The 27,300-nt window shown below is 38.4% G+C and overlaps 1 protein-coding gene across 1 annotated transcript in view; it reads right to left on the bottom strand.

Annotated features, from left to right (window-relative positions):
• Positions 1–14,301: 14,301 nt before the first annotated feature.
• Positions 14,302–27,300, bottom strand: part of efnb3a (ephrin-B3a) — a 34,829-nt gene continuing 21,830 nt past the window's right edge. The window contains exons 3-5 of the mRNA XM_057321124.1: positions 18,304–18,396; positions 18,124–18,186; positions 14,302–17,444 (exon numbers count right to left, since the gene is read on the bottom strand). Of these exons, the coding sequence (XP_057177107.1) occupies positions 17,014–17,444; positions 18,124–18,186; positions 18,304–18,396 (587 nt within the window). The 3' untranslated portion in view covers positions 14,302–17,013. The remainder of the gene's footprint in view (positions 17,445–18,123; positions 18,187–18,303; positions 18,397–27,300) is intronic.

Here is a 27,300-nt window from a genome sequence, read left to right as displayed (position 1 = left end):
TGTGTCTATGTTTTACAACAACGACCAGGCAGGAGACAGCTGGCACTGTAGCTCAGTTACTGAGACAAATGCAAACCGAGTGAGAGAAACAGAGAGAGAGAGAAAGGACCTGCTGAATTAAACCGCTTAAACCAGCCTAAGGTGGTTAACTGGTTTTTAAACCTGGCCAAGCTGGCTAAACTGATCTGTTTTAATAGTTTTAGAGGGATTTTGAGGATTTTAATGTTTTGAAGGGTTTTGACAGTAAGTTCAATTTAAAAATGAATATTCTGTTTGTAGTCTAATTTCCATGAAAGACTTATACAAAATTATGCGATATTATCTAAATGTAGCCTAGATAAAAAACTATTGCGAAATAAACGTTTCCATTTGGAGTTTTTGCAAAATTGCGTGTTTCCATTGGCCGTATTTTTGATTTACAATATGAATTTGTGCAATTTGAAAAAATGGAAACACTGCTATTACTTACTCATCCTTATGTTCATCCAAACCTGTATGAATTTCTTATTTGGAACAACAAGCGCATACATTTTATCAGCCACTTTTATGATGCAAGACCATTTTAGGCTGGTTTAAGATGATTTTGCAAACTAAGGGGGCAGTGTCATGAAATGTGTCATTCACCATGTAGGACATGACATAATAAATGTGCGAACAAGTGGCTGATTTGAGGCACCGCTTCTGCATGTCTCATAATGAAGGGGGCGGGACTTTTCGGATTCTAAAGCTGATTTGATTGGACGAGAACTTTGACGAGAGGCTGAAGTGTAGCATGATGTCATGGAATTTCTAGATTTTTTGAGCGCACGTGCCATATCTTCTAAATGGGAATTTTGTCGGCGATTAGGAGCATTTTATTGATAGTCCTTAAGGCTAACTTATTTTTTATAAAAGAAAAAAACTTTCATATTGATTTCACTGGGGCTTTAAGACTAGGAATTTAACTGTATGTGTTTCATTCACATATACACTGACTGTATATATGTTTACTATATAGTGTATATGTCATTCACATGTCATCTTAGATGACATATCTTGGGAAGCTGAAGGAATGAAGTGTAATGATAAGCAGTGTTATTGCTGTAACCGGTGAAGAGCCGTGAGGCACTCTGACCCCATGCCAAACTCTTTTGTGTGCTTTCTTGCCTAATCCTCTGAATCGCATCCTCTGCTCCCCATGATCTCATCAGTCACCAGAATGTTTCAAAACAACACACCATTCAAACAGATATCTGAATGGCTGCTAATTTAGTAGTCAACAGCTTTGAAGGTCACCAAACTCTTTGTTCAGCTGGTCTCCTTGGCAAGATTGTCTGGTAAACTTTGACCTCTGTGGATGAGCAACTACTCGTGCAAATCAAAGGCAGACATGCAGCTGATAGGCTCAGAGAGATTCTGTCTCCTTTTGGAAATGCCTTCAGAGGTCAGGAAATACTCCAAGCCCTCATTGCATGCAGGCAAGATTTTGGCAACATTTTTAAAGCATAACAGAATGAAGTTTTGCATCTGAATGTATTAAGACTTTTCTCATTGAGAGAAATCATATCAACACAACAAGTGAAATAGTGTCCAGATCTGATTCTGTGAGCTTTTCCGTGTCACACACTTATCTTGCACCCGTTACACGTTTTTTGTTGTTGTTGCAACAATTAGGGTTGTTGCCAGGGCTCGACGTTGGGGTCTTTTGTTGTTTTGGTGTTGGATAAAAAAATCTGATTTCGATGAGAAAAGTAAAGACATTGGATTTCTTGAAATTGAATTGCTTTTTTCTTTGTGTCCATTCCAAAGATTGTAACGAAGGTTAGTGTAAATGAAAGTTTTTGATTTGTATCAATACAACATTATAAAACAAAGAGAAACATGTAAGAATTCAATGGGACTGTTTTCCATTTGTTTGCATTAGCATGAGACTAATTGGTGCCAGTGAGTGAGTCAGAGTTTAGCTTGGGACTCTCATTTAAAAAGACACAAGTGATGTACACAGACAGGGAATAAAGTGTTGTTTGCTTTGCAGGGACTCAAACATTTACTGAAAGAGATTCTGTAACACTTCTCCTTGTTTTGTCTTCTCGTATGGCCCTGATGAACACATAGGCACAAACACTACCACCAACACTGACCAATTTTCTCTTTCAAGTGACTGACAGACACATTTGGTTTCCAAGGTAACCAAGCTTTTGTTTATCTTGTTGCCAGGTGACTGGTTGTCATAGAATCTAGACAGATACACATTTAGTGCTTGATGTGAATCTTCAACTGTAACCTCTTTCTCTATTTGTCAGCCTCTCTCTCTCTCTCTGCTTTGGGTTTGTATTTATCCGTCTGTTCCCACATCTCTATCTAATATCTTTGCCTTCTGAATTTAGCTGAAGAAAGTAATATTTAATAATAAAATACAGTTTTTATAGCTTTGTGCATCACCTCGTGGTTGCGGAGCTCTCCCATGGAACACGTACAGGATGCAGTGCCAGATCTCTCCAGCAGAGGCACATAGCAGACAGACAGATACATAGACAAACAGAAAGACAGATAGATAGATATACAGTATATAATATACAGACAGACAGACAGAGTAAAAAAGACAGAGACAGACAGACAGACATAAATATACAGATAGATAGACAGACAGACACACAGATAGACAGATACATAGACAGCCGGAAAGACGGATGAATAGATAGCAGGGGTGTAAATTGGACCGTTGATCATGATACAATCAAATTTCTCCCCCTGCGATACAATATTTGCAGATACCTCGAAAATGTATGCGATTCGATTTGATTGATTTATCAATACTTTTATATTACTTGCCTAGTTTACACAACCAGTTACATTTTTAATAACTCACAAATATCTAAAATGAACGTTTCATTAAAGTCTTTGAATATTGCACACTCTGTCCCAAATGGGACATTTACAACAACGAACTAACAATAAAATACATTTAGACGTTACCTGAGAAATGAGGATGTGGAGAGTGTCAAAATAAAGGTACCTCATATCGATATTTACGTGTGGCATCGATGCATCGTATCATTAAAAATGTAATCGATGCATCGATCCATATCGATGTATTGTTATACCCCTAATAGATAGATAGAGATAGACGGATATAATATACAGACAGACAGATATCAGACAGATAGAGAGACGACAGACAGACATGCAGATATAAGACAGTAAGACATAAATATACAGACAGATAGACAAACAGACAGATAGCTAGAACCCACGCTTTGTTACTCAGAAATTGCATGTTTGCAAAGGAATGTCTGCCCTTCAAGTGACACAGTTTACTGGGAGCTGAGAGTAGTTGGGTAAATTTGGCTAATTCTGCTGATGTGCCGGGGGAGAGAAACACACTCCAGCTGACTGAACTGGGTTAGTATTAAATGTAGGGCAAAGTTCCAAACCAGAGCCACCACACACATGCTCACTAAAACACTTCTCCAAATACAAATGGCAGCTGGTAGACATTGGAATATAAAGACAAAACACAGACCACAACAGAGCATCAATGCCCACACACACACACAAACACACTTTAACACTCATCTACATAGAGCTGACATAAACAAACACACAAGAGCTCTCGCACAAGTAAACTTTCTATGGATCTATGTTCTACTGATTGTCTATTGTGTAAATATTTACTTTAACACGCTCTAAATTCCCTGCTCACTTCATCTGGTTCACAATATTCCCGGCACCCCTAATGTGGAAAAAGATACAAATACGCTGACACAAATCTGTTTACCCCACCCATTGCCCCTAAAATAAACACTGATACACTTTACACAAAATACACAATGCTGGAGAATGAGAGATAGAGAGAAAGAGAGAGAGCGGGAGAGATCCAGATATGCAAAGACAAATTCATAGAGACAAATGCACAGTTGCACACAGCACAACCACAGATCCATGGGCAGAAATAATTCAGTCTGCCACACACACAGAAAAACACACATGCAACATTCATGCAAGCAATGCATGTGGACAGACTACTGAAGCAACAACAGTCACCTCGATTAGCGGGAACAAAAGCTAACCTGGCTGACATAACACCGCTGTTTAAAGAATACTGTCCAAGTTTCACTTCTCACAAGAAGTTTCAATTCTCACAAAAGAAACTGCATCATAGAACAATAACGTATCTAAACCACTCCCCCACTTTTTAACTTCTTTTTTAATACATGAAAGAGTATTAAATAAAATAACTATTTAATGTTCAATGATTAGGGTTGGGTATCGTTTGAATTTTATCGATTCCAATTTTGATTCTGCTTATCGATTCCGATTCTTATCGATTCCACAGTTGAAGTAAAACATTTAGATATCAACCTGCAAGATTAGCCTGCTTATTGACTGGTTTGCAAAATATATATATATATATATACTATTTATGAGCACCATTTTGTATATATATATACATAGCAACCATGTTTTGTCTGATTTATTACAATTTGAAGGGATACTTCACACAAAAATGAAAATTCTGTCAACATTTACTCACCTTCGAGTTGTTCCAAATGTGTTTACATTTCTTTGTTCTGAGGAACACAGAGAAAGATATTTGGAATAATGCTTATAACCAAACACATCTCAACACCCATTGACTACCATAGTAGGAACAATTACAGTGGCAGTCAAAAGAACGGTTCGCTGTCCTACATTCTTCAAAATGTCTTCTGTTGTGTTCAACAAAACAAAACAAAAACGATAAAGTACTTTTTCCTACTATTGGAGTCAATGGGTGTTGAGATCTGTTTGGTTATAAGCATTATTCCAAATATCTTTCTCCGTGTTCATCAGAACAAAGAAATGTAAACACATTTGGAAAAAACTCAAAGGTGAGTAAATGATGACAGAATTTTCATTTTTGGATGAAGTATCACTTAACATAACTACACTACATCATGGTTAAACTGTAGTTACTATAATGAAACTATGGTCAATTTGTGGTTCCTGTGCTTCATCACAAGTTAACACAGGCACATTTCTGAAAATATGCACACAGGAATTGATAAGAGGAATTGAAAATTTTATTTCAAGTATCCGATTCCTATTCCTTTCATTCCAGTCCTATTCCAAGCCTTTCGATTCTGATTCCCAAACGATTCCGATTTTCGATTCTCTATGATGAGCCATGCCTTCTCAATTTGTTGAGAATAATTGCTTCTGGTTTTAATTCACAGAAATCCTACAAAGAATTTCACCTCTCAAAAATATGCAGCCTTTTTTGTCACATTTATCACGCATGTATATTTCCCTCATCATAAACATAAAACTTGTGTATAATAGACTGATACTTTTCTGATGTGTGGACTCTATTACAAAGTGTTTAGGAAAATATAAACACTTGGCTCAATATATACATTCTCTGAGAGTTTATATTTCAAGTTTTGACTGAAAATCCATTCATATTGCTGGAATTATACATTATATATTAACCAATGTCCGATTCACACAGTTGTATCTCATGATGAATTTATTCCACAAGTGTCTGATGGTTGTTACTGACAGTATTCTCTCATATGAATATAAACCATTTAAAAAATGTTTGGCAAAAGTACTGTTTATTTTTTAAGTACGATCATAGTATTTGAATCTACATATTGTTTGAGAGTAAATGTAAACACGTTTGGTGAGAGTTTGTTCTCACACATCTCATTAAAGGGACAGTTCACCCAAAAATAAAAATTCAGTCATCATTTACTCACCCTCAAGTTGTTCCAAATATAAATGTATTTGTTTTTATGAAAACAGAGAAAGATATTTGAAAGAATGCTTGTAACCAAACGGTTCTTGGCCACCATTGACTACCATAGTAAGAAAAATTACAAAGGTAGTCAAAAGTGCCCCAGAGCTGTTTGCTTTCCTAAATTCCTCAAAATATCTTATTTTGTGTTCAACAGAACAAAGACATTTATAAAGACAATTTTCCTACTATGGAACTTGTATCTCTTTTCTACTCTTTCTATCCTTAAAAAAAAAACTTTGCTTTGTATACTGTGGTAGGCTTTTTGTTGTCCTTATGTTGTTCCAATTGCTTCTATTGTTTACCTCATTTGTAAGTCGCTTTAGATAAAAGCGTCTGCTAAATGACTAAATGTAAACACATTTTGAATGTGCTTTTCACAAACTTTCAAGGCAAATTTCACAACAAATTTCTGTATGTTGTGTCACATGAGGTATCGGTCTTTGGCATCAGTGCATTTTTCTGAGTATATAAGCTTAGTATCGGGCCCAATAATATGCAATATCATAACAACTACGACAAAAAACACCTGTTCACCCGCTACTGCCATGAAACCATATTTTACATTCTTCAGGGACAGGGATAATGGAAGCATGGCGCTGTAATTTGTGCTAAGAATAATTTTCATAAAAATTGGTGTCATTAACATTTTTACGTGTGGTCACACTTTTAGCAAAAAGGACTGGGGAACTGCTATAAGTAAAAACTCACAAGTGAGAAGGTTGCAGACACTGTGCTGCGTGTCGTGCCTAATTACACCCCTTAGCCGTGACAATATTCACACACAGAGACAAGATGACTCCAGAGGGACATTTAGGACCCCTGACTATTAATACAAGCAGACAGGGTTAGTGTTACACAGGGCATGATTTGTACTTTGTGCTTATGGGAGATACTGACCTTTCAGAAAGAATGAGAGAAATAGGGAATGAGAGAAGGGGGGAGAGAAAAAAAGAGAAATTATGTGTGTGTGGATAGCGTGTTGAGCTGTAAAGTCAGGCAATGACAGCTGGGGGTTCCTTTGAACTGCTCAGATACAGGAAGCGGGGCGTATGCGAGTGTGTCCGTGTTCAATGTATCTAGAGTTACACCACATCTCATCTGCTGGGGGGTCATGTGCATATAGGGTATCTGCCCTTTTACTGTGGTAAATGTAAGCGATGATCCTGAATGACTGATCTATGACACACTCGCCCAAAAATAGTTTAATCAAAACACACAAATATCAAGAATATATTTTTAAAAATGTTGTTGACCGAATAGCGATGGCAGCCATTCACTTGCATTGGTTTTGTGTCCATACAATAGAAGTCAATGGATGCCACCGCTGTTCGTTTATCAACATTCTTCAAAATATCTTCTTTTGTGTTCTGCAGAAGAAAGAAAGTCATACAGGTTTGAAATGACAAGAGGGTGAGTAAATGAGGACAGAATTTTATTTTTTGGGTGAACTATCCCTTAAGTTTGGCAGAATGATCACACTTTCTATTTTATATAATGACAGTAAATGGAGAGTGTTAATAAAATCTACAAATGATAAAGCAGCTTAAAAACACCTCAAATTCACACCTAAAATCTTATCAACTTACTTTCAGCCACAGAAACCAAACCGTTCCCAGCGACATCATATATAATCCCGAGGATACGTTTCTACTCATGCTTCAGAAAACATGAACCCTGAGACATTGAGGAACTCAAAGCCCATGTTTTTATGTGTGTGAGAGTAACTCGAGTTCACTGATCATTAAGTTTCTTCACCTCCTAACACCCTACACTTCACCAAATCTAAACACGCACAAGTATTACCTTCATAAATCCCTGCTCTTTCTGCCACGAACTCCCACTTTCAAAAACAAATGTTCTCGCTTTCTCTCCATCACACGCACAGTCTCACGCGCAGACGTGGCCATGGTTCACTGGCTCTATGCGCAGCCTTCACTGTATCTTTTTGTATGAGGACAGCCAGGTTTTGTTTTCTGGAGGGAAATAACAAAAAGAGACCCCCTATTCCCTGACCCACATGAAATCCCCGCCTTCTATAAGCCCCTCATTCACATTCCACACAGTGCCCGGGTCAAAGGTCATGGCGTGCGCAATAATAAGTTAAAAGGGAAAGGAATATGAGATGTGAACAAGGGTGAAGTTCATTCACGTCTCAAATCCTGCTTAGCAGAGAGAGAGGGAAAAGGAGAGAGAATTTGGGGGAATGAAATGAACTTTTGGGGGACATATAGTCTTTGTCCAAGTGAGCTGAGGGATACTAATCACGTGTTTAGAGAGAATTCACAAGACCTTTGCAGCATCTACAGCCACATCAAGCAAAAGCTGAACGTGTAAAGCTCAACAGTGACCACTTTTATTGCATGGTGGGTTTGGGAAGCATTTTCGTTAATTTCCGAAAAGGCATTCAGTGTAAGCCTGGAACCAAAACCAACCAGCTCTTCAATGAATTCTTTACAATACTACGTTCCACTGTGTTTGATGTGAAGGAAAATAAGTATTTGAAAGACTGAAAAGAGAAAAATGTACAAAACATGCCTACTTAAGAGGGAATGAATGAAGTAGTTATCACATAAAGAACTGCAAATGATGTAAACAGTTTAGACAGATGCAATGCTCCATTAACTTTCTACTTGGAAAAGTGTAATATAGTGATATTCAACTTGAACACAGGCGAACAATTTTACATCATGTAAAACTGCATCAATTGATCAAAGTTCCTATCACAGAAGCTGTTTAGACTTTGCAACATCATCCCATATTAAAGGGATTGTTCACCCAAAAATCTAAATTCTGTCACCATTTACTCACCCTCAAGTTGTTCCGAATCTGTATAAAATGTATATGTTCTGTTGAACACAGAGAAAGATATTTGGAAGAATGTTAGTAATTTTCAGTTCTAGAACAGCTTTCACTACCATAGTGGGAAAAAAATTTTTGTTCTGTTGAACACAAAATTACAGAGCCCTTTTAGGGACATGGTGGTGGAAAAAAAATGAGAGGGAAGAGAAAAATATTTTTTAAAGCTTTTGCGTTATCTCGCAAAACCTTTGCATTCTCTCGCAAAGATATTTGCGTTCCCTCGCAAAACATTCAAACGTCCTGTTGTCCCGCTCCGTACATTAACAATGGAGTGGTTCATAGTAGATTCCCAATAACTCGTGAGCTAAACGTTGTTATAACACAAATAACACATGATTCCTTAGATTAGGATCTACAACCTAGTCTTCCTCAAAATGAGAATATAAACTGATATCTATCTGAGCAGGCGACATGGACAAGTCCAAAGAAACCGTCTGCAAAGTGACTGTAAATCCGAAAAGCGTTACTACAAAATAGTCATTAATAACTTAAATGTTACACACTGAAGTCTCACCAAATTCAGTTTACACATTAATGCTCTCCTGCTGAATTTAAACCGGTTTTAGTTATACTACAGTATGTAGCACTGAAGTTAATGACTATTATTAGTAGCCTAATGATATTCGGGTTTCGCACTTTGCGGACGATCCCCTCTGTATTGTCTCAGCCGGCTCCCGGCTGAGATCAATACAAGGCTCTTTTTGTGGAAAATTAAGTTAAAGTTAATTGTTTACGTTACATAGAATGAGGTGTAAGTTATGTTACAAGAATGTTTAGCTCACGAGTTATTGGTCCGGGAATCTGCGACTATAGACCAATGTTTATGTAGCCTACAGAGCTAGTCTTAAATTCTGCCAGCGGGACATTAAACATGAAGTGTTTGCGAGATAACGCAAATATGTTTGTGAGAGAACGCAAAAGTTTTGCAAGATAATGCAAATATCTTTGCGAGGGAATGCAATGTTTCTCAGGTGAACGCAAAAGTTTTGCGAGATAACGCAAAAGCTTTAAAAAATATTTTTCTCTTCCCTCTCATATTTTTCCCACCACCATGTCACTAAAAGGGCTCCATACAAAATTAGATATTTTGACAATCACACAGTCAATGGTGCCCCAGAACTTTTTCTAACATTCTTTCAAATATCTTTCTTAGTGTTCAGAACAAAGAACTTTATGCAGGTTTGGAACAACTTGAGGGTGAGTAAACGATGACAGAATTTTCATTTTTTGAGTGAACTTTCCCTTTAACTGTGATTGATACTGTAGCGGGGCAACTTCACGGAAATGTAAACCACAAAATGAAAAATAAAGTTTTTACCAAAGGTTTTCACTTTCTGTCAATATTTGGTGGTTTACATACCCATGTGAAGTCTCAAAGTTTTTTCTTAAAGCATTTTATGTGTTTTAAAGCATAGTTTTACATAGTCAGGTAAGTGAATTGTCATCCATAATGGTCCATATTCCACATAAATGTGCACATGAAAATGAAAACATAATACCTATTTTATGTTCTATAACAAGCCATCCCTTTTCCATCAATTGGGTATTGTTGCTTATGGTTTGCACAATTTATTTCATAAAATTAGAGATGCATGATAAATTATCGGCCATATCGGTATCAGCCGATAAATGGTAATTTTTAATGTTATCGTATCGGTCGATAATAAGATTTAGGCCAATATATTATAGCCGATAAATTATTAATAATTTCCTCTGGTTAAACCAAGTTAGCTGCATGCTGCTCACAGTTAAAATACAGTGCAGTACTTTCATGTCTTTCTGTCACAATCATTCACTTACTGCTATTAGCAAAACATATATCCGTTATCTGCTTCCAATGTTCAAGAATTATTGGTTATCGTTTTCGCCCAAAATTTACATGTAGGTGCATCCCTAACAAAAATCTGTTGTCTCTTAAAAACGTGCATCCTTCTTTGTCACATCTGTAGCGCATTAATTTCCTCTTTTAAACAGAAAACTGATATTTGTGTGCATAGACTAATATCTTTTCTGATGTGTGGACTCTATCATCAGGGGTTTAGTAAAATACTGTATAAACAAAGGATTCAATATATTATTAATAATAAATACATTCTCTGAGAATTTAGATTTCAAGTGACTGACAGTGTCACATCCATGATGCGGAATTGCCCAGCTAAGAGTCAGCACACATTGTAGCTAACATTACATACTGTAACTATTCTCCATTAGCAAGGCTATCCCGCTTGTCGTAATCCGTCATTTTTTACGGTAGCATTGATCTCTCTTCAGCATCACGAGTACTATACTGCAACACTGGGAGTTCAACACCAAAACAGTTTTCAAAGAGAACTGACTCTGACATATTACTGACGTATGGCCTCAGACAGATACACCATCATCTAACAACCTCAAAGCTCTAGGTCTGTCTTGAAAGGTTTATATAATATAGAGACTTTTTTAGAACCTTACTGTTGTGCTTTCTTGTCTGTGTATTGTGTGTACTTGTTGAAATGAGTGTGTGAGAGAGCGAGATAATTAAAAGCTGTTGTGGTCTCTGCGTCGAGCGTGTCTCCAGAGGAAGATGCTAATCTTTACGAGCATGTGTGAGTATGTGTCAATGTGTGTGTGACCTGTGTCTCTAAGGGAGGATGACTCTTCTGATGGAATGCTGACCTAGAAACCAAAGCATGGATAATCTTGACAAGATCACAAATCTCATTCTGTCACCAATAGGATGATGTGTTTGTGTGTATTTGCAATTTGTGTGGGCGATAATGAAGATTACACTTTATGCATATGTAGGGTTGCAAAATCACCCACAATTGCCTCATAAAGTAAATGATGTGAAGTACGAACGTTGGTATTATTTTGTATGTGTGTGTATGTGATGCATTACAACAGATGGTGTGAAATCTGTACATGCGAGGTAGAGAAAACAGATAGGGGTATGTGTCAGAATATCAATAAAACTTTACAGCAGTGTTTCATCTGTGTGTGTGTTTGTGAACGGTCATAAGGGAGACTAGTAGGCCTATGTAACATTTCAAGTCAGTACGGGTCAAGAAACAGAAAAATGGCTGTATGTCACACACACAAGCTAAAAGATCCAATGCTAACCTCTAGCCTTCATCCAACCGCTGGTCAGCTCTTTGCACACACACACAAATACAAGCAGTCGAAGAAAACAAACAGACACACACACACACACACACACGCACACGCACACGCACACGCACACACACACACACACGCACGCACACACACACACACACACACACACACACACACACACACACACACACACACACACATTTTCACTATCTATGAGGCCCAGATGGACACTCTGCCCTCGGGCAGCCATTAGGAGAGCGAAGGTGAGTTTTAGAGAAAGAAGAGAAAGCATACAGTGTGTCTGAAACGACCTGTCAATCATACACACAGCCTCAAAGAAGTATGGGTCAATTTCCTTTCATTTAAATGTAACTATGATGTCAAATTGTAGGGATATCGCTTTAATACCTTCGAGTTGATTCTGAAGCACTGTCGACGAGACGCAGGAATAAATATTTAAACCTAAGGAATCCGTTGGCCGACTGATGTGAATAAAAACAAAAATTATTAACGCGATAATAGAGAATGTGAAGCTGACGACCATAACACACGTAGTTCTAGGAAATGCCTAAGGACATGTTTTTATCACTGATCCGCAAGCCTCCTAAGGTATTTTCGTGATAATAAAGTATATTTATAATGATCATGTTTGACGGGTGCTGCTTTTTTAAATGCACGTTATAAGCGACTCAAACTCGCACTGCTTTTAGATCGAGCAGCATTTCCTACTGATCCCAGAGCCGTGCTTCACGGACAAGCTACGCATCAATAAAATAATCGATACCTTGCATTATCGCAGCCAGTTCGGTTTCAGCAGGATTTAGTGGTAACCGCGGTTAACCGGGCACATGTCTAGTACCAGTACTTGTTTTGTTTGATATATGGAGAAATCGACAGTGAAAGAACCATGGGCTTTTCCTGAACGACTATGCGTAATGCTATTGCAGTTTTTAACACAGCAAGACCGACCTACCATAGTCATATTTCCTAATCAAACAAGAAAAACCAAACACTGATTGAATGGACTAGAAGCGATCCTCCCAAGATGGCGCATAATTTAACATGGCGTGACGTAGCTTCACATTCTCTATAACTATACGGTATTAAAATGTATGCGGCTACTCTACTTGTAAGCCTGAGAAAGACTCGTGTCAAACCAGTGAATCTGAGTGTCTGAGTGCTCTCGGGCTTTGACAGACTGTCAATGCCCGCTGGGGTAGATATTATTGGACTGAAAACAACTCTATCGTACGCTGCCTGAGGACGCGTCCCTCACGCAGTCTGTGTTGCATTTCAAGAACAAACACACGCGCGTTCAAACATAGCATCTGACGGTGCTTACAACTGTACCGTAAAGGGTCACGCCGGGCCTTTGTAGAAAGGGGTTTTTACGGCATCTGTCAGAATGCCCTTTTGATTTAGTGTTCGGACTTGAAGAGGGCAACATATCAAACACTGATATATAGATGAACTAACAGGGAAGATAGGAATAGGGAAACAGACAGGGAGGGAAAGGGAGTGATCGTGCCATTAAAATGCCAGTGATGTCATCCAGCACTTATTATGAACCACCAGCGGACCGTGTAAAGACAGTCTACGGACAAACAGTGGAGGAATGTGTGGGGAAAGAGAAAAAAATGTAACCAGTATTATAAACTTACCGTAGCAGTAGTCCGTACAAACTCGTGCGCTACTGTATTATTGTATAGCTATGTATAGGCGTGGCAACAACATAAACAAACAGCAGGACTGCCAACTTTTGAGTTCAACTTGGAGTGAGATTTTTAGGCCCGCGGGGGGTTATGTTGTGGAGGAACTGCAGAGGGCATGGGATGGCGGAAAGTTAAAAGTATAAAAAACACAAAAACCTTGCATTAGAATTATCGTGATAACAATTTCATCACTTCCTTTAATTTTACGTGAACCACAGAAAAAATGGCGGGTGCGATCCCGTGTGAGAAAAAGGATGTGTGGCGTGAGAAAACAGTCACTTGCGTTGAGTCTCTCGGCGAATGCGTGAGGGTTGGCAGCCCTGCAAACGGTGGTCAAAACTTAACTTCCGGTAGATCTCTGCAAAGAATCAACAACTGTTGAGCAGTTTTAATGTCATGTAATTCAATTAATATATAATAAAATGTTAATATAAATTAAATATAAAATTAATTGTTATAACCAAACACGGACCGGAAGTTGACCTCGGTGCGTGTGCGTCCGATGGGGGTTATTACACAATGCTTTGCACCCAGATCAGTAAAAAACTAAGATGGCAGATTTGAGGTGAAGATCAATTATAAATATTTTATTTATTATTTGAAATGTCTTTTTTAAATCGCTGTATTTAAAAATGTTTTATTTGATCCAATAGGCCATTGTGTGAATTCGTGCATGGCTGTTTTTAGGATTTTTAGAGTATCAGAAACATGCCAACTCCATTAAAAGCAGATTTGAAGTCTTCTGTAAATGGTAGCAAAAAGGTTTGGGAACCGGGCTGGATAAATGGACAGAATCACAGTTGTGAGTGATAGCCACGATAAACCAGCACAGAGGCAGAATTATTGGCAACAACTCTTAAGTTTTTATCAGTGCTTTTTACTGCATGGAATGTAATCTTTATTTTATGAAGTGTCTGGGTGGAAAAGAGAGATAGAACTAGAGAAAAAAGAGAGGGCTGGTAAAGAAACAGGAGCACCAAAACATTGCTTTATCAATGTCTTGAACATTGTCAGAACAGTTTTTAACATTTATTTAACATTGCTTCAATATTTTTATTCACATCTCAATGTCAGTATTCTTTCGAGTCCCATTCAGTCCAAATGAAATTTTTTAATGAAAAGTTTGGTCCAGCAGTTGCTGTGTTCCTCTCAATGAAATGTTTGTAGAAATACTTTGAGAGATAATTAGAAATGCAACAGTCTTTATCACATTTAAGTTTCAAGGCATCTCAAATCATGATATTAAATTAGCTGACAAATCTTTTTCAACATAACCAAAGACTAACACCCAGTAATTAAATGACTAAATAAAAAAATCCGGCCATGCTGAAACAGCATTAGGGTCCATATGTGGTCGCTATTGGAATTTTTAGCCGTAGGTATTGAAATGCTTTTGGTGGCTTAGGTCAACACTAATCATGCCAGATGGCTTCTCTTTGCTCGAAGCTCAACAGGACAAAGGGAAAAATTCCTTGCCCTGCCTAGCTGTGGAAATGCTGTACGTCTCAGGATTTAGGCAGAGTCAATGAAATAATGCTGGATGTGAAGAAGAAATGATACCTTAATAAAACAGACTTGGCCTGATCTCTTCTTGACCACAGAAAAGCCTGGAGGCATACAAGAGGGCAGGAGTTTGGAAATATTGTGCCCCCCATTTTACTGAGGTTGTTCCACTTTGCATTGCAATAACGTTATTTGTCTCTGGCCAGTGGCCACTACAGGAGACTTTACTGAATCTATTAACAAATCAACACTGTTAAATATAACAATATGTGAAAAGGAAGGAGAGAAAAAGAAAAGAATGTACCTTAAAAAAAGGACAATTTCTATTTGCGGTAATAACAGACAAGCAAAATCCTTAAATCTGGACAAAGGAAATCTAATCCGAAAAGCTCCTGTCATTCAGGCCATTACAAACTGTGTTTTGTCATGTATCGGTAATGATTTCATGTCTTGTCAAGTGAAATAACACAGGTGAACTATATCGATAGATAATGCCAGAGATGGTTCAGAGACATCACCCAAAATGTGATAATGAGAGGCAAGGTGATACTGTAACCTAGCAACGGATAGTTGTATCACTGATGGGCAGTTTTTCACTGGGGTTCATTGAGACCCACAGTGGCACTGTCAGTATTATTCAGACTGTCTTTGGCCTTAACAATCACAAAACTTCAGAACGCACACAAACGCACAGCTGGACTCCATCTGTTAGGGTTATACAAGAAAAAACAAACTGCTGTAATGTGGATCTGTGTAAAGTGTGTACAAGATGGGCAATGTGTCTACGGTAAGCAAGCAGTTCATCATAGTGTACACATTCTTCCTAAAGCTCAGGCAGAGAGCGAGAAGCCCTCAAATCATCATGCGCAAATAGCTGCTGTGCAGTCTGTCTATGATCTCCCCACTTCGACCTCCGACCTCTCGGAAATCTCAGAAGAGTCTCCAACTCAAACCATAAAGCATCAGTCTTCACCTCCTCCACATGCGCTTCCTGCTCCTCACATAATGATGTTTAAGAAACGTCAAAAACAAACACTGGGTGCTGAGGAGTTATGAGCGAAAGCTAATGAAGTAGAAGGAATAAAAAACAGTGTCTTTGATGCACAATAAATAAATTTTGGGTTCAAAGAATCAGAAAGACAAACATCCACAATCCGATGAAAAAGAAAACGGAATACAAGGAGGGAATTCACCAAGAATGAATCGAGCTTGATATTTATAGCGCTATTTATTTGCACTGCGCACCCGGTTCACTGAAAGTATTTTAGTATGAATCAGGTAATGAATAAAACTTCATGGGGCAATTCCTCATTGTGCTTCTGTAGATTGTGGAGGATGTAACGGATCTGGCATGTTTCGTTGGGACTACTGCATCGCTCCACCTCTTCTTAAAAGGCCGTAAGTGCGCAACATTAACTGCGCCAGGCAACATTGCATGATTTTTTGATGTGGCGGAGTCTATAAAAACGCTAATTTACATAAAAAAAGAAGTGTGTGTTCATGCTGAAAATGGCTATATTTACTCAATTTAAATACAGTTTAGCGCTATTTCAGCTCATTTGGCGCATGGTTAAACCAGATTGCGTGTGGTTGGTGAATAATACTCATATATACTTCAAACAAAAGTTGCGCAACTGTTAAGTGAATTCGCCCCGCTGTGTTCAGAATTCTGTATGAAGCGCTTATATTATTTATACAGATTTTTTTCCTCTCGCAAAAGAAACATTGAAAAGTCTCACTCTCTACTGTTTGGTTTTGAGGATAAGCACATGAATCTGTTCCAACCAATTACAAGGCCAAATAACTTGCACCCGAGCACGTGTGAAGCTCTGATTCACCTGGCTCTGATGTCACACACATGTAAATAAATGCAAACACCCCTTCAACAACATTTATCTTAGATCTGTACCGTGTTTCCAGTCTACACGATAGTGAAACAGTCGACAGGTTCATCTTGTAAAGGAGTGTTATAAGATCTAGGCTCTTACATATAGAGTCACTTGAACACATTTGCACACATGTGTGTGTAGGTGTGGGGACTTAAACAATATAGTCAGAATGGTTTATCTGTGTGTTCGGCTGTCCTCATACTTTATAGTAGATATTGGCCGGACTCTGTGGGGGCATCTCCTGTACGATGTAGACGGGGTGTCCGTAATCGCCGCTGACTTTCTCGTAGTGTGGGCAGTAAGCTGAGTCCGAGGTCCGCAGGGGGATGATGATGTCACTGGGCTCGGAGCCATTATTGTTGCCCCCGCCAGACCCTGTACCCACCCCGCAGGAGCTTCCCCGCTTTGGTGTAAGAGAAGAAAGCGAAAGGGCAGGGTGGTGAGTCTCTGAGTGCTTGGCTTTCCGACGGCGGTAACACACTATGCCGATGACTACAGCGATCAGAAGGAGCAAGGCTCCCACGGCACCGCCGGAGATCAGGGCGATGTTAGAGACAGACACGGCGCCGCTGTCTTCTCTCTCACCAGCCTCACCTCCATCACTCCCTTTAGAGCCACTTTCCAGATCTGCAAGAGAACAGAGAAAATAAATCGATGTTGTCTTGTCCCAGAGACAGAGATACGCAGGGCTTCTGAAGCTTGCTTCCTTTAAGACTTTATTTTATGAGTAAACCAACAACAAGAGTAAATATCTGCTTTAAATCCATAACTAGCTTTGATTTCAGCCATTTCGAAACTGCTTCATGTTTGGCTTCGATACGGTTTGGATCCTGAAATATTTACCTTTTGGGATCAGCTAAGCCAGAAAAGCCTAAATCACAAAGAATGAAATTCAAAGAACTTATCTCTGCAGTTTTATTTATTAAACTATGAGGGAACTTTATTCCGGAAAAGAAATCTGATTATGATATCAAGGTGAATACAGAAAGGCAGTACAGATCCTGTTGGGGTTTACTGGTGTCATTTTGAACCGTGAGTTTTAACAAAATCTTTGGTTGTGTTGTTTCATGTTTCACACTTAATTAACACACTTAAATAAACACACTTAAAAGTCCATGTACTTAATTCAAGATAGTCAGGTTTTAAAATGTCACACTGTACATTCTTAAACCTTTGACATTTTTATTTAAATGTTTCAATGTCGAGAAATAAATCACCAATGGTTGTAGTAAACATGCTACAAGAAATGCTTCGTGAAAATCCCTTATAAATACTTGTCAGCCGTGTCCCACATTCCGTTTGTTACCTGGGCTTTTGTTGTTGGGTCGGCCTGGATCAGGTTTGGGCTTTGGGGGAAGACCATACGCAGCTGTGGGAAGAAACCGACATGTCTTACATGGTGGAAAACGCCCAGCTTGTTTCAATTCAATGTTAAATTACTTCTGCAATAAACAGAAGTATGAGTGATGATGATAATGATACTTACTCTGTCCCACTTTGAGAACCAGCTTCATTCCTCGTGTCACGCACACGCCTCCTCTCATGCTGTCAATGCCCTCTTTGGTGCCGTCAGAGGTAGCTATAGGAAAGAGGTTGAAAAAGCAGAACAACATTAACTTTATAAAGCCACTGCTTTTCAACAGAGATTGTTTGAATTCATTTCATGATGCTTCACTGGAACCCTGTGAGTTTTAGCAATATAATATGTTGGCTTATGATGCTCCATCATTTAAAGCACTGTACTACCACTGAACCACCAAGTGAGTGTGTGCGTTTATGTGTGTGACTGACTGTCTATAGTTTATGTGTGTGTTTAAGGTAAGAGGTGCTTAACAATACTGCGGCTGACATATTACAAGCAACTTGTGACTGTACACTGCAAAAAACATACTGTCTCCATTCACTGATCATAATAATTCATGTAGTTTCTGCACAATTAAATCTGATTCATTTTTAGTCTATATACTTTTAGATTTTCTATACCTGTAATTCAATTTATAGTCACTTATAATTTATCACTCCAGTTAAACTTACTGCAAGGTTAGAAGTTTAGCCCAGTTTAACATAATTATGTTAGTCTTTTAGTAATCCAAAGTGAGGTATTAGTTATACAAATAATTATTTAACACGTACTGTTCCTATCTTAATATTGTTACTAGTGTCTTAGTGATACTGTATACTGTATAAGCAGCATTACATTCAAAATGAAGTACGGAAACAGCTATTCTTCCATTAGTGCACCTTTTAAGGGCTTATATGAGAAACTTAAATGTTAGGGCTGCACAATATACCAAAATATCTATTGTACTCAATATATACTCAATTGTACTCAGTGTATCTGATGTTTGAAAGATGATAAAAATTTCAGAAATAGAGATGCACCGATATATTGGCCAATAATCGGTATCTGCTGATAAAAGCAATTTCTCACACTATCTGCCAGTATATTCTGTCAATCAAAAGAGGACAAGAAAATGCAATTCATTTGTGCTCTGTATACAGAAAATATTAAGAAAAGTCACCAGTTTGATGTTCAATATTATTAGTCATTTATATGAATGAATAAGATTCAAAAAGTGACGAAATATTAATTTAATCTTTAGAATTGGTATCGACAGATATCACTTTGAAAAATCGGCTGTCGGTATTGGTGGAGAAATCTAGTATCGGTGCATCTCTTCAGAATAATCTGACATATGTATGTTGGCTATCCAATTTTCAGTTTTTCAATATATTTTAATAACTTAAAACATAATTGTATCGCATAACGCATTATTTAGGAAATTATTGTGTTACATTTTCTTCAATATTGTGCAGTCCGAGCAAATGTAATGTAAAATGTTGTTACAGCTCAAAGAGAGAAAGCCATTAGTAAAGTAAGCCACTTACAATTTAGAGAAAGTCATCCATAATTTGTCAATTTTGCAAATGTTTTGGGGTAACTTTCTGGGTAACCTACACACTCTTATTGGTAAACTAATGGACAGCAAAACGCTCTTTATAACCTCATTTCTCACATTGTCCCGCTGCGATTAAACACACTTGCCCTGCAGCTTTTCAATATACCCAAAACAACACATTCAAACTCCATGTTCCATCTTCTCTGTTCCAAATGACAAGACTGTATCATTATCATGGAAATATGTGAATCTACCTTCCTCTTCTTCCTTTTTAAACAGTATTACGTTTATTTTTCACATTAGTTAAATGATGTATATTTGTTTTAAATTGTTAACATTGTTAAACATACAAGAATGTATGTAAAAACGATGTAATATTGTTTGTCACAGGGGTATTTCCTGAGCGCCTGGTAGGTCTCTTTAGAATTGCTTTTTCCTATTTAGACCTTCCTTGTCTTTGGGCTGCTTTGTATATAGAAAACTGTCTCTAAGTAATAACATAGGCTCGACCACAACTATGATGCCTTTTAACAATGTATACAATCATCCCTCAACACACACACAGACACAAACACAGGCTCTGAATCATACCGTCGCTGCATCCTCCAGCCTTCACATTACTAAATATTTCATAGCCGAGGCGCCTCGCTACTTTAAAACTCAGTGCTTTATCCATGTAACTCCGAACAACTCGCCATGCCAGTCCTGAATACTGCATTCAAACACTGTTCAAGCTCCCTCCCTATGTTGCAGAGAGTCGCGTCTTCAAACTTATTTTCCTTTCCAAAAATAAAACATGTTCATGAGGGTGATATTGAATTCTTCGTCGCAGAAACACTCTGCATTCGATCCATTCAATATTTTATTGAACCTCTGAATGACAAGCTGCAGCTAATCTCCAGAAACTGTGGCGCTCCGATACAAAGACTTTTTCCATTGGAAATATCTCTCGATTATGATGTTCTTAAACCACAGACGTTCGAGGAGCTCATGACAGATTCTATTGACTAGGTGCACCAGTAAACATTCAACAGCACCAAAGAAACTGAGCATGTGGTGGGTTCAGTGTTGGGTAAGTTACTCTGAAAAAGTAATTAATTACTAGTTACTAATTACACATTCGATAATGTAATTAGATTACTGTACAAGTTACTCTCTTCAAAAAGTATTTAATTACTTATTACTAATTACTTTCTATATCCTACATCAACCTTGATGAGTTAAGTGATTCAAGGATAGCATGAAACGGCTCTTTTAATTCATTCAAATAAATAATATAAAACTACATAAAGTATTATTATTAATTACAAATGTGAGAATTATACATTAAAGCACGGATTTTAAAGTTAGACTTTGAATTTTGATGTAAATTCCTCTTCTGCACACACACATATTACACAAAGTATTTAGTTTAATTCCATCAGAAGTAACTGTAATTAAATTACAGAAAAATAAGAGTAATCCCTTACTTTACTTTTTCAAAGGAAAAGTAATTAAATTACAGTAACTAATTACTTAGTAACTAGTTACACCCAACACTGGGTGGGTTTCAAATTTGCCTGGTGGTTAATGAATTCGAAGTTCAAGTTTAAAACACTTTTGTACACAATTTTTCACAGCTTTTTGAGGACTCTCTAGTGGCACTTTTATTAAATGTAATTTTGAGGAATATCCAGGTTCAATACTGTTGATATTGAACTCAGTTGACATGCTTTTCACCTCAAAAAACATAGAAATCAGTTTGCAAAACAAATAATACAATATCTGGCTTTATCAAATAAACTGGCTAATCAGTGTATGTTATTCTGTAATGTTATTCTGGTGCCTTAATCGATCGATTCAAGTGCATTGCTTTAAACACATTTTTGGCTTATTTTTATAAACAGAGTCAATTATTTATTTTCTGTGAGCATGTTGATATCAATAGCATGAACCTTTAATGTTAATATAGCTGGTATTATACCCCGAGCAAAAAGTACATTAAAATTCATGAATTTAGAAACCTCATCACCTCTCGCTGCCTAAACAAGGGTCAAAAACATTAAATACTGACGTGTCAAAATCACGACCAATGAACTCTTTTTCTTCAATATGCCAAAATAAACTCCTGGATTTTATCCAAATAGTCTCTTAACTATACAGCCAAATATTATATTCGCCCAAACCCGACTTAAATATGGAATATCTTTAGGGAACACAGCACATAAAAGATTCACCCCCTCACACACAAATGCACACACACGCACACAGGCACACATTCAGGGATCGAATCCAAAAACATGACCTTTTTCAGTGCTCACGGCAGTCATTAGTCAACACACTGGAGGTGTAGAAAAAAATGATTCATCACCTAATGGCTCTCATTGTGTTCTGCACCTCCCTGGCTCTCTGCTTTCCCTGAAGGGCTGGAGAGATGTTTAGAAGCGAAAGTGTAAAAGCTAAGCTTGATCAGCACACGGAGAAATAAGTAGAGACCTGGAAAACTCAGGTTGCCGAACATTCAGCAATAGAACCCACCAGAGAAGTTTCTCGCTTCTTGATATTTATTCAGATACAAATTACTATACCATTTACTAAGCATTGCTTCAGTTGAAGAGTTAAATATTAATAAAGTGAAATGCATATGAAAAGTGGAAATTGGCTAAACATTTTAGAATAAAAAAATGAAATATTCAAACAAAACGTTAACAAGAAATCTCTTTATAACAAAAGGTCAGATTTTCTGTTTGCACTTAAGTACACAAAAGGCTCTTTGGAACTGTTTCAGATCATGCTGAGACACATCATAAGCTTCTGCTTATGCACAAACTTGCCAACTCAAGTGCATGCTTTTAATATCAGTAAAAAATAATACAATGCATGCTCATTTCTTACTTTTGACTTAAAATTGTCATGGTCCTAGTAAAAAAATTATAAATTGAAGCTTTTTCACGAGTTGTCTCAGACATTTGGACATTCGTATTAAATTAAAACAAGGTGTAGTCTTCAAGTATTTCTCAATTAAGCAAAAATTGCTTCAAGCTCCCTTGTAATTATTAAAGACAAATGAGAAACAGATTTTGAAGATATTTTGGTATCTAAAGGGAGTATCAAGTAAAAATATTCAAATTGAAAAAATGATCCTTTTTTATTTTAGTACTGACTTGTTATTAAAATGCTGGTAGTTTTGGCATAGGTAATCAAATTTAAAATCTCGAAACTGGAAAACATGAAACTCCTTGAGAAAGGCTGGCATAACTTTTTCATTTTAGTATTGACTTGTTATTAAAAGGCTTGTAGTTTTGGCATACCTATTAAAAGAAAAGGAAGCGCCAGAACAAAAAGGTGAAGAGGGTTGACAGAGCGAGTGGGTGGAAAAACTGAACTTTTGAGCGTTCTGAAGATGGTTGTGGAAGACAAGAGGTTATAAATTTAAAACGCAGATGAAAAACTGATACGACACACGTTGGAGTTCAGACTTTACAGTCTACGCATTCTGCCGAGCAGTCTGAAATCACAGAGAGAGAGAGAGAGAGAGAGAGACACGGTCGAGTGCAGTAATTGAGATGATGATCTGTGGCGATGGAAGGAAAGACATGTCAAACAAAGAAAAGAGAAAAAATGGCTCAAGCACAGACAGTAAAGAAACTGTACTCGGGACACTCAGAAATGACCCAAAAACTCCACCTCCATCCTAAAATTCCAGCTGCCCCCACAAGAGAGCCCACTCTGAGAAAAGGGGATTGACCCGTGCTGTCCAGCGTCGGGAGCAACAACGTCTCGCAAGATGGTTTTAACCCCTGACAAATAAGTCCGGCGGCCAAGTCAACCTCTTCAGCCCACGAGGAATTAGCACAATCTGTTTGGGCTGCACAAACCTAGAGTAATTTTCTTGAGTAAGCTCAAGTTCCTGCTGGCAAGAGGGCCTCAGTGACCTCATTACCCGGCAGCTGTGCCAGGGCAGGCCTAAAGGGGGCAGCACGCAATTTGAGACACACAGTGCGAGTATGAGATTATCCAGAAATACATCCAACATACAGAACGGGCCTTTGACCGGAGAGGTATTTCCAATAAAATAATGCCAGGGTGGGTTTTCCAAGGACATAATGGGAAATGCATCTTAATGCACTTTGATAGTGCAAGAGCTCATGTTTTTGTAACATGAAATAAAAAATAGTATCATATCAATCATATCGGCTCAATGTCTTTAATGCTCTGAATTTGACTGAATCTCATGGGGTTCCCAAGAAAAAAAACCTACAGAATCAGCCAAATGAAATTCAGAGACACACTAAGGATGTCACAATTTATGCTACATCATAAAATCTATTGATTTCAGAACAGATTTATGTTACAACAAGAGGAAAATATGATGTCCATCGTGCAACTAAAAGTTCAGCGTTCTAACTCTGGCCGCAATGCATTTGGACAAAGTAACTGTGCTGACCAATGAGAATGTCAGACAGGCGGGTTCACTCGTGCTTTCAAAAATCCAATTTGCTATATTCCCGCTTGATTTCAAACTGATTCGGCTGTTTTAAGAACGACTTCTATCCACCAAACGCTCCATTAGAGCTTTCTCTGCTCTGAAGCTGGAAATTGGGAGTATATACACTTTCCCAAAGCTAAAACCTCAGTTATGCCAGCTAGCATCATTTTCCCTGCTGATAGAAGTTTGGAGTTAAAACGAACACATTGGATTGTGGGAATGCAATGCACTTCGCAATCGAGTTAGGATTTTCGGCCTGCTGCTGTGATCTGTAACATATAAAGCTTCCGTGGACTCAAGTAGATTGTGATTAAACAAGTCTCGTTCATCTGCTTCTACACATGTTAAGTGAGCATGTTTGTGTGTGTGTGTGTGTGTGTGTGTGTGCGTGTGCGTGTGTGCGTGTGTGTGTTTGAGGAACAGGTGGTTCCACTGCTTCACTGAACCGTGCAATGATTGGATGTACGGCTTAAGCGAGCTCTTTGCTGATTGGTTACAGCCTGACTTTGTTATGATGTCACTCAATGGCTGTTGCTGCCTTTCGAGTCCTCCTGAGATTTGAACGTTCAAGCTTGGAAGTAATATTTTTGGCATGGTACGTTTGGAAGTAATTGTACAGTCCATATTCACAATTAAAAGTTCCTCAAAATCACAAAGTCGTTCCACAAAGTTGTAGTCTTGTGGGTCTTTATGTCCAGTACCAATTTTCATCTGCCATGATTTTTTAATTAACGCACCCCAACTCCCCAAGTCCGGGCTCAGAGAAAATCCCAAGCTTCCAACTGGCAATTACAATCGTTCATTGCGTAAATACAACCATTCCAAAACGTCTTGAATGCAGCATGTGCCGGCTTGACGCTCAATGAGTGACAACGAAGCCGGTCCCTATGGTAACGGCTAAAGTCCCAAGGCTGTAATCTTAAATGTCATCTTTGGTGAGCAATTGACAGGTATTAACAGCTAATCCTGTCTGACATCCCCTCCACATACACACACACACACACACACACACACACACACACACACACACACACACACACACACGCACACACTCACGCACTCACACAACGGGTTTTCTTGCTTTAATGATTGAACCATTCAACAGCCCAGTGCAGAAACAGCCAGACGGAACCCCTGCCGTGCACAGAACCACTAAAGGATGACATGGACGTAATTCAGACCCTTCTAAGATCACAACAACAAAATACCAAAAGTATCACTTTAACAAGGTCGTAAATTCACAGCCAAAGCAATAAATTCCCCCACAACTAATGAAACAAGACATAACTCCTAGTTAACCGAGCTGTCCGGGCCTCCTGCTCCCTGCTGCTCAGACAAAAGAAAGAGAGAAAGAGGATGGCAGGTCTACTAATGGCCGAGGTTCTATAGAGGTCTTGTAAGCAGGGTTGAATAATTACAGAAACTAGTCATATATTCCAGAATCCCAGTGTTTTCAGGGATACTTTTAATGGATATTTTCGTGGGGGTAACATTAAGAATTAATGATCTAAAACAGGCTCGTGTAATAGAGGGAGATGGAACAAGAAGGATGGCGATGAGATGAATATAGAGCAGAATGAGGGATGATGGACAGGGGGTAAGAGCGGTGAGAGGCCACAGTCTAAATGAATAGAAGCTTTATATGAAGAAAAATGAGACGGAGTGAATAACAGGTGGGTGAAAGACTACATACTAAATTTTATTCTAAAATCAATAAAATTGCAACAAAAAAGGAAAGAAATCGCTGAATTATGAAGTGAGCAAAATGTCTGTCATTGAAAAATAGCTTGTAAATAGTAAGTAAAAAAATACATTTACTTAACTGCAATCAGCATAAAAAAACCCAACAATAACAACAAATCATATCATGATGTTAAGCACATGATTAAAATAACACCAATTATTTTGTCAAATAACTGTAACGTAAAGAGAATTGGGCGGAGGGGTTTGAGATTGCAAATTGTCTAGATTGACCTCATGGGAATTCATAACTATTTTACGAGGTGAGTGAAGAGAGGATACCGGAGAAAATATGAAAAATCGAGTCATATGCCAGGCAGAAAGAACAATCCGAGTTAAACGGGAGCGAGATGCTATAGGTTTTCTAGGTCATGTTCGTGTCAGTAATATTTGGTGGAGATAGAGATGAGGAGGAGGATAGGAAGGCAGAAAACAGACCGTCGCACTTTTAACAGCTTTTGAAGAGGAAACACACCTGTCAAACAGATCACAACAGCACGAACGCACGCACAACACCTGCCTTAAACAAACGCAACTATGTTTTACGTGCAAGCAAATACACACTTCAAGTACATCTGCACAGGAACGAAAACACACAGGTGGGAGTAAACAAAAAATGAATTGCGCCCACCATTTACCGCATTTATTCACACACGTACTGCATTGTTTGCACCGAAACAAATGATGATGACTTGATTTAATCCAGAGCGGTGCAATTTCGGTGCATTTAACATCTCTTAAACTGGGTTGTGGGTGCTTTGCGCACAGGACAGTTTTTTTTTGTGATAAAACACACCACAGGCAAAAGTGCCGCAACAGTTTAGTCGATTCTCCCCACAGTGCATCCGAACTGCAAATTCAGCAGTATGAACTTTCTGTCCCTGTGTTGAAGGTGAGTATTTGATGCATGTTTGAAGAGGTGTGGAGAGGCATTAACAAAGCGAGAGCTTGTTACTGCGACGGATGCCTCCTCCCTCATCCAAATCCCAAAGCGGCCCCAACGCCAAACCCCCGCGCCACAAAGAACCCAGATAAAGACACATTATTGAGAGGCAGCCTGCCGAAATAACGCACTCTGACATCTGAGTCAGCCCGCAGCCAGCAGCGTGGAGGTGGGGACGCTGGGGAACAGTTAAAGAGGAGAGGAAAAGAGAGAAACTCCATGAACTATTTGCTGATGAGATACCGCAGTAGATGAGCATCTCTGCTCTCTATGGATCTGCCCGTCGAGCCTGATGCAGACTAAAGTGCTATACATTAATGTCATGAAATATGCATATTTCAGAAAGAAACAGTCCTTAATCATCGCCAACTGTCAGCAAACATGGTTTTGAAAGCATATTCATTATTAATGAATGCATCGTCCCTATTGGCA

The sequence above is a fragment of the Triplophysa rosa genome, linkage group LG22 (genome assembly GCF_024868665.1).
Source record: "Triplophysa rosa linkage group LG22, Trosa_1v2, whole genome shotgun sequence".
Classification (NCBI taxonomy): domain Eukaryota; kingdom Metazoa; phylum Chordata; class Actinopteri; order Cypriniformes; family Nemacheilidae; genus Triplophysa; species Triplophysa rosa.
Note: the sequence above shows the minus strand (reverse complement) of the source record. Positions and strands in the feature narration are given on the sequence as shown.